General features: G+C 39.6%; 2 protein-coding genes across 2 annotated transcripts in view; one reads left to right on the top strand and one right to left on the bottom strand.

Annotated features, from left to right (window-relative positions):
• Window positions 1–268: 268 nt before the first annotated feature.
• tacr2 (tachykinin receptor 2) lies at window positions 269–6,243 on the bottom strand. Its single transcript, XM_072380383.1, has 8 exons — window positions 5,961–6,243; window positions 5,295–5,432; window positions 4,641–4,936; window positions 2,334–2,528; window positions 2,026–2,176; window positions 1,788–1,907; window positions 1,631–1,707; window positions 269–1,510 (listed from the first exon to the last, which is right to left on the bottom strand). The coding sequence occupies exons 2-8, from the start codon at window positions 5,421–5,423 to the stop codon at window positions 1,219–1,221; spliced, it is 1,260 nt and encodes a 419-aa protein (XP_072236484.1). The 5' UTR covers window positions 5,424–5,432; window positions 5,961–6,243; the 3' UTR covers window positions 269–1,218.
• Window positions 6,244–11,056: 4,813 nt separating this feature from the next.
• The window catches only part of tspan15 (tetraspanin 15), a 31,867-nt gene continuing 29,377 nt past the window's right edge, over window positions 11,057–13,546 (top strand). The window contains exon 1 of the mRNA XM_072380384.1: window positions 11,057–11,224. Coding sequence (XP_072236485.1) covers window positions 11,135–11,224 — 90 coding nt within the window. The 5' untranslated portion in view covers window positions 11,057–11,134. The remainder of the gene's footprint in view (window positions 11,225–13,546) is intronic.

Below are 13,546 nucleotides of genomic sequence, written 5' to 3'. Positions count from 1 at the left end.
ATGTACAGTACATTAGGGTCCAAGTGAAATCAGATTTCTTGTTAGTGTTTACATATGTTCATTTGTTTTGCAAAACATTTTCAAAGTGTTCTTGACAAGGCATTTAAAGGCACATACTAATTTTTGGCTAAAATCCAGCAAACACATTCCTGTTCAAATAGCACCGTGCTTCCTGTTCCGTGGGCATTCAAAGTGCTCTGATAGCTGTGCACACAGTCGCTGAACATCATTGGGATCTGTGCTGCATGCAGAAATGAATGCATGTGGGTCCTGACTGCATGGAAATTTTATTACCACTGACACACTGATAAAATAGAATATGAGGCTTTATGTAGGTGAAAAAATGAACACTTGCTTTGTGCAAACAACAAATACAGATGTTTCATGCTGTTACTGTGTGTACAAGTCCATAAAGTTACAATGAGCCAAGGTTTTTACAGCATTCTAACATTATTATGCTCACAGACGAGTCTTTAAAACATCATTATCACAAGTTCCAAATGTAAAGCTCCACTTTATTAGCATATTTAACATTAATATGTTCAATAGTAGATTATACTTTAACTTTACAAGAAAAAATACAGCACCTGTAGGAACGAGTGAAATTACAACATACAAGACACATACTATATTAATGGACACCATGTGGCCAATACGTGAAAGTACTAACATACAGTAACTTATACATGCTAACCAGACGATATTCAGCATATTACAGTCTAAAAAATGGTTGTTGTGTTAATGTTGAACAGTAACCGAGTCCTGCAAACTGCTGCAACCAGTGACATCTCAATTATAGAAACTGTTCTCCATTATGATTGATGGAGAAAGGAGACAATACCAGTCTATGCTTCAGAAAACCATAAACATCAAAATTTCAAAGTTGGCAAGGAGAGAGAAGGAAAGTTTCAGCTACGAAAGAGAGGACGGCTTCATCTTCAGGCTTTAGAAATAGCAGCAACCTTTATAACATCACAGTTAGTATCTCTTGTTGCCCGGTATATACAGTATATTCACAACTATAAACATTTTGGCACTGACACAAAAACACATCCATGTCACAGTCACTTCCATTCATGTACCTGCAGTTGACAATCTTAATGGTGCTCAAGTCGGATGAGCAGCTCTTCTTCCTCCCCACAACTACTTCAATAAATAGCAGGCGTTTCTCTTTTGCCTTCTCTTCTCAAATGTCCGCATCATGATTCGGTTCAGCAGTCAGTGACCATGCTCCTTAAGTTTGGCAGCTGGGGATTTTGTGTCGTCCAGCTTCTTTGTCAAATGTGAGTTGTGTGTGCTGTGAGTGTGCTTTTTCTGCTGCAAGCTAGCGTCTCTCTCTGTGTTTGTGTTGTTCCTTCTGATGGACGCTTGTGTGTAAGAGGAATCATTGCGATGGCTCCTTGTCATCGTCACTCTGAAGGTGTTGGTGTGCTGCAGCTCCATCCTGTCCTCCTCTGACACTTTAATGAAGGGACACCAAACAAATGCGTGACGGAAACCCGCCCGGAACCTGGAGAGAGAGCCAGAAACGTATCCTAAAAGGGTCACATTAGTCCTTTAAAGCATAAAAATAACACATTTAAAGATACAGTGACATGGATGATCAAGAGACCGAGAATATAGCCTCTACCTTTGGTTTAGACAGCAGTAAATTATAGGATTGTACATGGTTGAACTCATTGCCAACCAGAAAATGGCCAGATACACCTGATGAGAAACAAAAATGATGAGCAAACATTAATTAACAATGTTGTTAATGCAAAGCAAGCTCAGAGGTTACTGCTCACCTGCTGAATATAATGCTGCTTATAAATGTCCCTGTTAAATGATCCCAGAATGAAGTAGATGTGGTAGGGCAGCCAGCAGAAAGCAAAAGTCATAACCACAACTACCATCATCTTTACCACCTACAGTGTGCAAAAATCACAAATACATATAGGCCCAAGTTACTGCTGTGCTTCTAATTTCAAGTCACATGAATTCACTTGCTTACAAAGACACGGAAGTAGAAAAAAACAGAGTGACCTTTCTCTTGGCTGTTATCTGGCTGTGGTAATGATCCGACGCCTCTCCTGGGATGTGCCCACCCCACAGAGATTGGCCAACTAAACTGTAGGTTACCAGCATCACCAGCAGAGGGAGCAAATAGATCAGCAATATCACCGCAAACTGATAACTGCAAACACAGAGAAAAGATGAGAGGCTAACTCAATTGGTGAAGTGAAAATACAACACAACAATTAAACTCACAGAAGCCACATAAAATGTGTTAGAAATCCTAATGCATGTCTTGCTATTCAGCTGTCTATTTTTATTTTTCCTCCACCATTCACCTCAGTTGGTGTGTTCCTCCATAATCGTCGGGCCAGTCGACCATGCACACAGTTCTGGGGTAGTAAAATCTCGTTACGCTGTAGTAGCACTGAGGAAAAGCCAGTGAGAATGCGACGATCCAAATCAGGGCTATCACAACTTTCGTGGAGGTGGAGGAGAGGCGAGGCTTCAGAGGGTGGATGATGGCCATGTACCTGTAAAAGCAAGAAAAAAATGGGGAGACATAGAAAATAAGATTGCTTTTCTTGTAACAACCTTTATCAGAGGCCTGAGATTTAATCTAATAATGGTGAACCAAAGACTCATTCATCTTTGAATAAATTAGTATATCCACTTCAAAATGAAGAGGTGACCCCCTTCTGTTGTTCTGTGTGAAATGTCAATGAAATTACAGCAATGGGTCTGTCGATATCAATGAAGTTTCAGTAAAGCAGAATCAAAAGCAGGTCTATTCTACATATATATAGAAACTGCTTTATATACATCGTTATGTCCTACCCACCTGCCAAAGTAGTAAAAAACACTATCTAATATACTTTCTGGCAGTTGTTTTTACCATCAATTATGAATTATCTGGGCTTAAGAGGAAGAGTTGATGTCTGACACTGTTTGGGTGTGTGGAACACCTCAGCATCCACATGAAGGCCAAGAACCAAAGTTTCCAGGAGAATATTGCATTGGTGTATAATATATTGTTTTTTAACATCTTGAATTAGTGACACTTAAACATGTTTAAAGTGTACAGTAGTAATAACTCCTCCTGATATAACACCCTGTTTTTTTCCACAGACTGTAGCCAAACTTAAGCTGAAAAACATTAATAAAGGTGAAATAATGCAATTTTTTTCACTAACCAACACTACTCAGTGCTGTTATCGCTACGATCATTTTATGCAAATAAGGATATGAATCATAAATTTGAAAGATCCAGGGCAGCCAGTGGGAATGCTGTATAATAAAGTGAGATCTTGCAGAAAATGATTTGCATAAAGAGATGAAATTTATCTTAAAATGTAGTTTTTATGGCATTCAAGTGCTGTGATTAAAGTAACTGGTCTCAATTGTACTCTGTGATTGCTTTTAGATCAACGTGAGCTCCCAATTCTCATTTTCACTCTCATTTCCAATAGTCATGCTTTCTTAACCTCTTTTGGTTAACACGGTCTCATGTCACATTAACAGAGATTTGAACACGGGTTCCATTTCAGAGATGCTTCTCAGCTGATAAGTTTGAATTGATTGTTCACCATTTTTTGCTGCTGCTCATGACAGGAAAAAAATGTGAAAGAAGTAATTCCTTAAACTTGATGCTTATAAGGTGGAATTTTCATTCGTCATTGGATCTGTCCCAGGGTACAGAGCCACGTATCATATTCCACGCATTATAATATGAAATAATACAAGGATAATGAAAGACAAAAGTAACTTCCTCATCTGGAACATCAGAGTTGTCGTGTGAAATGCTACATGTAGTAAAGTAGTGATGTAGTAAAAGCCAGTCTGATGCAGTAATTCAACTCTGTGGATGTTCAACGGTGTTATATGAAATAAAGATCAGAATTATCCATCTGTACTGTTGGCTCCACCATCTCTGAATAAACATAAGGTTCACGATTACAATGTTTATTGCGGGACTGTCACATTACATGAGACAGGGAATGTAAACTTGTAACTCAGTACAAATTATACACACAGCAGATATTCATACTAATAACAGGCTGACCATTCATGCTTCAGTAAGCATTAATAACATCTGTGTCTCTGCTGCGATGACCCACATCTCCTTCATGCAGCAGATTCATCTGTATTAGGCCAACAGTTGCGGCTGAGCATGATTTCAAACGATGCTGCTCATGTGTACTCAAGAAATTAATTTCACAAAGAGGTGTTATTTGATGTGTAAAGAAAACCCTGACAAAGCGGGAACCTCTGCAAATGGATGGAAAATATTCCACATTCATCCATAAACATGTTTATGCAACATAATTTAAGTCAGTGAGAAAAGAAGAATTACCGTATCACAGTTTGAGCGGTTCACATGTGAAAAAAACAACAACAAAACAACGTGCTTCTGTTATTCTAAGTTAATTTGTTCAAGCTTGTGATCATTCTTCCTGTTTTGGGTTGTTATAATGCAGCTCCTTCATATGGTATTGCGAGAAATGAAGATCAGCCACATAAAACAGAGTCTGATTGTCGGCACTGTGAAGTGTACAAGAGTAAAATTCATCAGCTTTTCTCTGAGAGACATAAATTAGTAGGCAAAAAGCAAATCTGCGCCTGCAGTATTTTTAGAGTTTTCTTACCTGTCCACGGCGATGGCAGCCATCGAGTATATTGATGAAAACATGGCAGTGATGGGGAAGAAGTTCTGAAATCTGCAGTAACCCAAGCCAAAATACCAGTCGTTGTGAAGCGCATAGACAAAGTTAAAAAGAGTGTTAAAGGTTGCCATGGATACATCAGAAAAGGCCAGGTTGACGATAAAGTAATTGGTTACGGTCCTCATGCGTCTGTGAGCAAGGATAATCCAGATTACTGTGAGATTCCCAGTGATGGACACCAGGATGATGAGAGAGTAGGCTATAGCCCAGAGAGCCACCTGAGAGAGGAGGGGAGAGGTGAGGTGAGGAAAGGTAAGAAGAGAAGAGGAGAAGAGTGTAAACTGGTTTTACAAAGAGAAATGGCAACCTCAAATAGCAAAGACACGTCAGTGTACAGCATGATTTTCAACTTTTTCATACTCCACAAAGATTGCTGGATGAAACTGTTCTCCAATTTAAAAAAAAAACAAACAAAACATTTGGTTAATAGTTTGCACATACACCCATTCATCACTTTCTCCTCTATTCTATCATCAGGTTATCGTGAACTGCTTCCAGACTCTGCTGGATGTACATTTTGAGAGTGGCTCTGTCTTCAACTAATTTGTTTTTTAATCTTGGTTTTGTGTTTCTCACCTGCCAGTCGGGCTGCTGGAACTGATTCCCGGTCGTCTCGTTTCCATCTTCCAGCCAGTCAGCAGTCACCGATAACGGCATTAAAGTGGTCTCCAAGTCTCTTTGTTGAATAAGACTTTCGGCGTCCATACTGGCCCCCTGTATACCCAGTGACAGACATTTTAAGTGTAAATTGGGCGTAATGACTCATAATGAGACACATTAACCTGGAAGATGCGTGTAAATCGAGATATTTGTTTAATCAACTAACTAATCAACTTCTCAGGCTTCTGCAACCACTTACATAAAAGACTACAATTTTGCTGTGAGCCGCTCTCTCTGCAGAGCCGCCCGAGTTAATAATCATACACCATATCACTATTTTGGAAAGTTGCACTGTCTCCTTGCCAAATGGCGCAGCAGAACTGGATCATTTTGGAACGCGTCTCTTATCGTTCAATAAAGTTGTAAGTTGCAACTCGCTTCGGTGAATGTTTTTGTTTAAAAGATGCTTGGAAAACGGCTAAATCCGCCAACGCGCATTACGAACATTTGTCACACACCACCATGGATTTCTGAGGTTTCAATGCGGGTTACAAGACAGGTCAAAATGAAGGCACCCAGAGATCATTTTCTGTACATGAATAAAACAATTCATCTTCAGAATGTTATTCTAATCTATATTACCTCTTTATTGCTGCGATTGCGTGAACTTTAACCGCAGATGTTTCAGTCCATAGCTGTTAATGTCCTCAAATTAGGTTCCTTGCGCGTAAAGGACAACCAGGTCCATTAAAAAATCCATTAAAATCATTTCTCCGCTCTCGTGTCTCTTTTACGCAATCACACATGCCATTCTGTTTCTTACTTTCTGCCTCTGCTGGAATGTGTTAGGTTGCTCTGACACGCGCCTTCATGAGCAAGACGCACGACGGTACACAGCCGTGCACGAGGAGCTGCTGCAATTCCGCATCAGAGAGATGGGAATGAATGAAAGAAAAGAATGACTCTTGTCTCACCTACGTCACCCCCTGAACTGTAAATGGGGCTAAATGGATTTCCATATGTTTACAAGGAGAGGCAGGATGTGTGAAATAATAAAAACAGACAAAAAATATCAAAAAATGAAGAAAGGGTAGGAGTTGGAGCATTTTAGGAAAGTGTTACATGTTCCTGACCCCTTCTACAAGAGAGATGAATATAGTAACATGCAAAGGTTTGGGTACCACTGATCAAAATTTCTGGTAATTATGCCAGAAAAGATGACTTGATTTCTAAAAAACATAAACATGATCTTTTCCTTTGATATTTCAAATAATTTTTTTCTATCTTTTGTGAACATGGAAAAGTTTTGTTTTTATTTTATCAGTCGACAGTTTCCAAAAGATGTCAAGTCTTTTTTGAGGATAATTTCCAAACCTCTGTTGCTAGGCTTTAGTTCTTTAATTTTTCAGATTATTTCAAGGAACTAATGACCTTAGATTGTTGGCAAAAGGCTTGAAGGGTCATTGTATTTATAAAGCTTTGATAAATGCAATATTTGGCCTTTCCCAACAATTGTCAAAAAGCCAAAACCCCAACTAGCTTATTTTGGCTTGAGACCTCAATCTTTTGACAACTCAGATCTCTCGGGATGCCCAAACCTTGGCTCGGGGCTTATTTCATCATTTGCTTGAAAATTGGACTCTCAAAATGAACCACTCTTCCTTGACATAACTTAACCATTCATGAAACCAAAAGGCCTGTTGTGGGGGTGTCCAAACCTTTACATGCTTGCGTATAAGCAAGATGGAGGAAGAAAAACCTGGGACCCCGACAGGAAGCAAGGATATGATATATTTAAAAAAAGGAATGGGAAAGGTACATAGCTGTGAAATCGAAATCACTTTTGTAGTGGTTTCTGGTGAAATTACCTTAAAATGACTCTCTGAAATAACAAAAATTACCTATCTTCCTCTATTTCAGCCCGCAGCATGCAGACGACACTCATCATCATTTACCGGGTTGTACTTTCATGTCGTCTGGTTGTCTGAGGACAGAAGGAGAGCTTCTAAGAGCTTTGCCTGTTTATGCATTTTAACACCTGATGATGTAGACATTAAAATGCATTCCCTTAAGAAGGCCAACATGAAATCCTCATTTTTAAAAAGTGAAATTATTCTTCCATCAACCTCATTCACTTCCATGAACACAGCAAAGTATTCCAAGGATATTCAATCCACATACTCATACAGTCACCGTCTGCAATCACTTGACATTAGTCAAGTAAGATTACGCTTTTTTTTTACATGACTGTGGAGTTTTGACATTGCATTTTGGTAACAGTGATTCTGGCGGGTGATGAATCTTTGGTAGGTCTCCCTCCCCTGAAAGCTGCACAGGCTTTGGGAGTTATCACAAAGTCTCAGTTTCTCCGTGTTGTTATCCTCTGAGCAACATCCTCCCAGCTGATGGGGTCTGTCAAAATATATATATTGTTGCCATTCAGTGATTAGAAATCAGTTTAAATCCAACATTTCTCATCATTTCTGTTTTCAACGCAGTGCCATTTGACTAGTTCTGCTCCTCAAGAAAACAGCAAGGAGCTTCAAGGTGAGTTTATCCCACTGCACAAGGATTTTTCATAGGTTAACAGAGAAGTGATGCAGAGTTCAACATAGGATTAATCACCAATGCTGATATACAGTCCTCACAAAGAAGAGATATGTCAGCATCTGTCTCGTGTCACAAATCCTGCAAAAGGGTACCCACAGTTGGAGCTGTGGATTTGAAACATGAAAAAACACTCACAGTAAATGTCCCATCAGAGCTAAACTGCTGGTTTAGAAATGTAAACCTAAATAAAAGTCATCAAAAATACATGTGTTGCTGCGTACAGTTTGCATTTTGATCTACATTTGAACCTCTCTATTATATTCATTTGGGTTCTGTTCTGTTTTCTTCTACATTGGTTTCTACTCACTTGATATTCTATTTGTGTTTAGGAAGTGGCACAGAATACAAATACGTACCATACTTTTTAGCCCCATCTCATGTTACTAACTATAAGACAACACTGAGGACATGGTGTACACTTGCTTTACTTACATATTACATTATGCAATATTTTTCCACTAGAAATATTTCTCTCTGCCAGCCACACAGTCTTGTCCTTGTGAAGTTGTTTTTTATTGCAAATAACTGCTCAGTTTGAAAATGGGTGTGATCCAATCCATGGATAATGAATACTCACATAAGAATTCAGTAATGACTAATGCGGAGCCTATGATGGGTCACCATGTCGCAGCTGGTGTGATCCCATTGCAAAAAAAGTTGTCTGGTGTGTTTATGTTCTGCAGAGAAAACAACAGGTAGGCTGTGATGTTAGCTGGTAGTTTTCAGTGTCTGAATCTTGTCCATTCTTTCTCTTCCCTTTTTGTGCTTTCTGTCATTTTGATTCTCACCAAATCATTACACAATATCACATGTCTGCTCTTTTTTATCACCATGAAAACTGCAGCAAGTGTTTGCACAGAGAAGAACAGAAGGAGGTAGACACTGGCTGCTGACCTCAGCTGAATATATGCTTGCTTTTCTCTCTGTACTGTGTGTACAGTACGCAATGCATGTGTGTACTTTTCACGTGAACAAACATATCTATTAGCCAGCAGGGCCTGGTGGAAGGCAGGTTGAAGAGTGATGAGAGAAGGAATTGAAGGTTTCTAAATTGGTGCAAAGAGGGATTTTCTCAAAGTGGTGACTTTGTAGGACCTAAAGCTGATCATGAAGGGAAAACACAAGGATAAAAAATAAAAAAAACAATGTCATAGCAGAGTAAAAATGTCATCAGTCTCGTAAGATTCTCAGGTGCAAAGTGAGAAGAAGTTTGACCAAGCTTGAAACTACTCAGATTTGTTTGGCTTTCATTTGTGTAATCAGCTCAAGGTCTTTCTGATTGTTGCAGAAGATGAGAAAAGGTGAAAATTATGGAATAATCACATGAACAGGTTGAAAACGGTGTTTAATGTCACAGGACAGCCAGTGAGACAGCTCTGAGGCAGCTAATGAGGGCTAGATATATAAAGGTTGATGGGTGGCGACAGAGAACTCATTGATTTCCGCATGTCGTTTTAGAGTATCAGAGGCCTAATTGCATGAACGTCAGTTGTGTTTAAGTGGCTGTTCTGCATGGGTCTTTTGGCTCAAACTGTATGCATGTACAGTGCAAACATGTGTTGGATACAATGGGTGTTTTTGCCATTGTGAGGTCTGTAGTGCCACTCAAAAAGGATCACTTGCATGCAGGGCACAGTGTGTGAGGCTTTAATGAAGGCAAAACACTGACCTACAAAAGCAGTTTAATTTCAACAGCTCAAATTTTGACAAACTTTCTTATAGAGCCCTGTTGGTTCCTTGTACAACTTGACATTGGTGTCCACCATAATATTTCTGCATACTTCACCACTAGGGGGCAAAGTTACATCTTTTCAGCTACTCCCTATAAATGCACAATGGGCTACTTGCTAAACTTTGAACATGTTAATGAAATTTTAAGTACGTTTTAGCCATGATGACCTGTGTGAAGGTTTTCACTTGCTCCTCATTTCATTATGTATTACCAAACAAATAGGAAGCAGGTGCATCGTAAAACATGTACAAATTTAAATGGAAATATAGTATTATGATTCTGATTAGGTTGAAAGTCAACAAACGGATCTGACCACCTTTGTTCTTCAACACAGTCTGATCCCTCTTAGACAATCTTTCTCGTGGTCTGTAATCAGATTTCAGGAAAAGCTTTTTTGAAGGGCATTCCAAAGGTCTTTTTTGAATGTTGGATGCCTTTTTGTTCCATCAAGATGGCCCACTGCTTCGATAATGTTATAGTCCAGGCTCTGGGGAGTATTGATCGCTTTATAAGAACAGCTGCTATTGATTTTTAGTCCAGTTTTTGAGTCATTTGGCATACCATAGAGAAAAGGTTCTCCCCATTTCAATAACTTAACAATGGCTTCTTGACAGTCATGGAGACCATTTCTGATGAAGTTTCAGGGAATAGTAGATGGAATAACTGCAGGTCCAGATGCATCTCTCAGGTCCTGTGTCAAAGTCTTTGGTATTTTGTTTTTCCTTCACCCTAAAAGCATCACTTTCAGATCATGTGCTGTTTTTTTTTTTTTTACATCTGCCACTTTTTCGTCCTCCTCTTGGCCAGTTTACTGTAAGACATACTGCTTACCATGCTGAGATATGACCGTTTTTTTTTTTTTAAACTAGCAGCTCTTTGAGAATTATCTCATGGGTACAAAAATACTGTTATGCTGCCAAAATGGGTCGTCTTTGGCATTTTTTATAGGTGCAAAAAAGAAATGATAATAATTTACAACTCCGTGCAACTGGAAACAAAGTGCCAATAGGCACAATTTCAAATTTATTTAGTATATACACAACATTTGTCCATCCCTTGAGTTGAAGTGACCTGATTTGTTCAAGTGATCACAGATCGTTAGCACGTATGGGGTGAGGTAATCCATTAGGGTCGCTAAACCTGAAACAGCTTGCAAACTGAGGACAATATGCTGACCCATCACTTGAGCACATGCCGCCTGGGAGAGAGGCAATTTTTTAGTGAGACCTTTGATTAGCTGAAAAAGGATAGATCGGCCCTTAATTCCACGAAAATGGATCGATGACTTCTTTGACGTTTATAAAAAGGTTAAAAAGCCTAAAGTCTACTTGGATCTCGTTTTCGTTTCATTGCCCGTCTATACCCTCTCGCACATCACTCACAAGTGCCCGCAGGTGTGGCGACCATGACAACGCGGAAGTGAGCTGTCCACAGCGCAGTGAGCCGTTGAAGTCCGCCGTTGAAGTCAGACACGATGCCTAACAACAGCAGTAGCAAATATTGTCAACGATTCTCATATACAGTCCTAAAATTCACCCTGTTCTCCTATGCCTGCATCTGGTGGGTGAGTACTGATGATCCTGAACCAGGACAGCGGTTGTTGTTGTTGTACCTCCCGGCTGGCTGGAGAGAGGGAGAGTTGACTGTATGTGTGTTTACACTCGGACTGAGGTGTGTGTGCGTGTAGTTACTGTTGTTAAGGGGTTCATTGACGCGTGTTATGTTTTTGTCCACGGTTCTCGTGTGAAGCCCTCGATGTGCAGTTGTAAAGCGACAGCTGTTGGACTTGTGGAATAATGACACTGCTTGGATAAAACCCTTTTACCTACAGTGGGGCCCCACCCTCCACAGCTCACCTACACACCTACCTGTAACTGCAGCGTAGACAGGGACGAGGCAGAGCGAGAAATGAGGAACAGCATTTGGTCTGTGAGCTTCCACAGACCGTGGGAGCATGATTGTTCTGCTGTGGTGGTCACACTGTACCACACCATGATCCATGGGTGAATCACATGTATTCGGTCAGCAAAAGTGATGATTAAGTGGCTCTAAATGACTGAGTTGGTGCAATATTTTGGGTTTAAGCATTGCGTAGACTGATCGAAGCGGTTTTAGCACGTGGATCACAGTTGGTTGTCTGCTGTCATATTGAATTCAGTTTCCAACACTGTTTTCCAACTGTGCCGTGTTCTCTTGTTCAGATCAGAGCTCAAGCTGCCGTTTTCGGTACTTTGATTACCTCACAAGTCTTTAGATGTTCACTTTAGGAATATGTGTGCTCACCTTACTACTCAATCAGGCAGACCACTCTGAATTGAATTGGCACATAAAGCATTGTCTTTTAGTTGCTTTATTGAACTGAGTCCATCATCCAACTTGTGGCTCATACACCGGCATTACGTCATCACGTAAGCGCATAGTGAGTCTCAATACATGTCCTAAACACCTCATGTTTTATCAAATGCAGTTCTGGTGACACACAGCTTAGATTTCTCTTTTTGGTTGTTGTTTGGAGTGTTATTGCAGGTAAAGACTGATTGATTGAAAGCTTGAGTGAATGTTAGTTGTATCTGACCCAAGTGTCTAAATCCTTGATTTACAAAAACAGTTTCTGTTATTTTTACAGCGTGAGTGTGGGGATCTTTATATCTTTACAATCACAGAGTGCAAAGTTGGGTCACCAAAGACTGGGAGGGAGCAACATACTTATATTTGCAGTAATTATCACCTGGATCTCAATTTAATGGAGATTTAAACTAAGTTTAATCTCTCTGTTTGACAGTCTGGCGTGCAACTTAACTGTTTTGTTTCACCCTCAAAGTCATTTTTGTCCAATCTTTGATGAAAAATGTCTAAAATTTTAACATGATCCGCTCCAACCCACAGTAACATTAAGCAACTAGCTGGTAAACGTGTGGATTGTTTAGAAGGTTGATCACGTCAATATTTTCTAAACTGCTTCAAAGTGGTCTAAAGGTTTAACCGTTTTCTATCTCGGCTTTGAGTGTGTCCTGACATTGAGGTCAAAAGAGGCGGAGAACCAAACTAAAGAGCACTGTTTGCTTAACCTGCTGGTATAAATTAGCCAATTTATGCTTTTATCTAGTTTATCTTAAGCTGCTGGGGTCCAAGTCTTTGTCCAATTAAAGGGATGTAAAACTTAGGGGTGTTTTTACTTTGAGAATTAAAGGGAGACGTTCCTTGATCAGTTCAAGCGAGCTGTATGAATGAGAAGTGTGTAAGGAAGTAACATCAAATCACAGAAGTGAACAAAACTCCCAACAAACGCCTTCAAGTGACCTTGAATACAACTAAAACAAGGCTTATATTAAGTCTTTTTATTTATTTTTTCAACATTGCCAACCCTGCAGCTGTTTCCTCTCAAAGAAAGAATAAGAGATTCTTATATTTGTGAAGGCAGATGGTTGATTGACGTTTGAATTGAAAATCAGTATTTTAAAAAAAAAAAAAAAAAAAAGGTTTTCCATTCCAGATATCAGAGGCGTTTTTGCACGAGGAGAGACGGAGCATGAAAGATTAGCATGGTGAGGTGGAGAGGCACAGAGGACTCAGTAATGGGTTCATTATGGAGACTGAATGCTGCACTGATAAGGGGAGGAGATGCAGATTAATGACTTGTATTTATTTTGTTCCTACAACTTGTTGATTGAGTCTTGTTAAAAAGACATTTTCCCTACCGACTGTCTCTGAAAAATGTGGTTTGTGTCAAGAATCACGAGGAGTTTTGGTCATATTGTCACATCCTCCAGGAAGCGTAGATTTACAGTCGGCATCATAGTGATGCATGAATCGGATGTGTGGGGGTTAGATTCAGTTTATTTGTAAGTAATAATTTTACACAGTTCTTGCAATTGATGCTGGAAAA

This window comes from Leuresthes tenuis, unplaced genomic scaffold (assembly GCF_036924035.1).
Source record: "Leuresthes tenuis unplaced genomic scaffold, fLeuTen1.0.hap1 SCAF_2, whole genome shotgun sequence".
Lineage (NCBI taxonomy): Eukaryota > Metazoa > Chordata > Actinopteri > Atheriniformes > Atherinopsidae > Leuresthes > Leuresthes tenuis.
Note: the sequence above shows the minus strand (reverse complement) of the source record. Positions and strands in the feature narration are given on the sequence as shown.

Bases quoted from the DNA above. Each gene is read 5' to 3' on its own strand.
- tacr2 (XM_072380383.1), bottom strand. From the start codon at position 5,423: ATGGACGCCGAAAGTCTTATTCAACAAAGAGACTTGGAGACCACTTTA. The intron at 2,177-2,333 runs GTGAATGGTGGA...CTGTGTTTGCAG, and splicing joins GGAGGAACACACCAACTGAG to TTATCAGTTTGCGGTGATAT. The intron at 1,908-2,025 runs GTCACTCTGTTT...TGCACACTGTAG, and splicing joins AGATAACAGCCAAGAGAAAG to GTGGTAAAGATGATGGTAGT.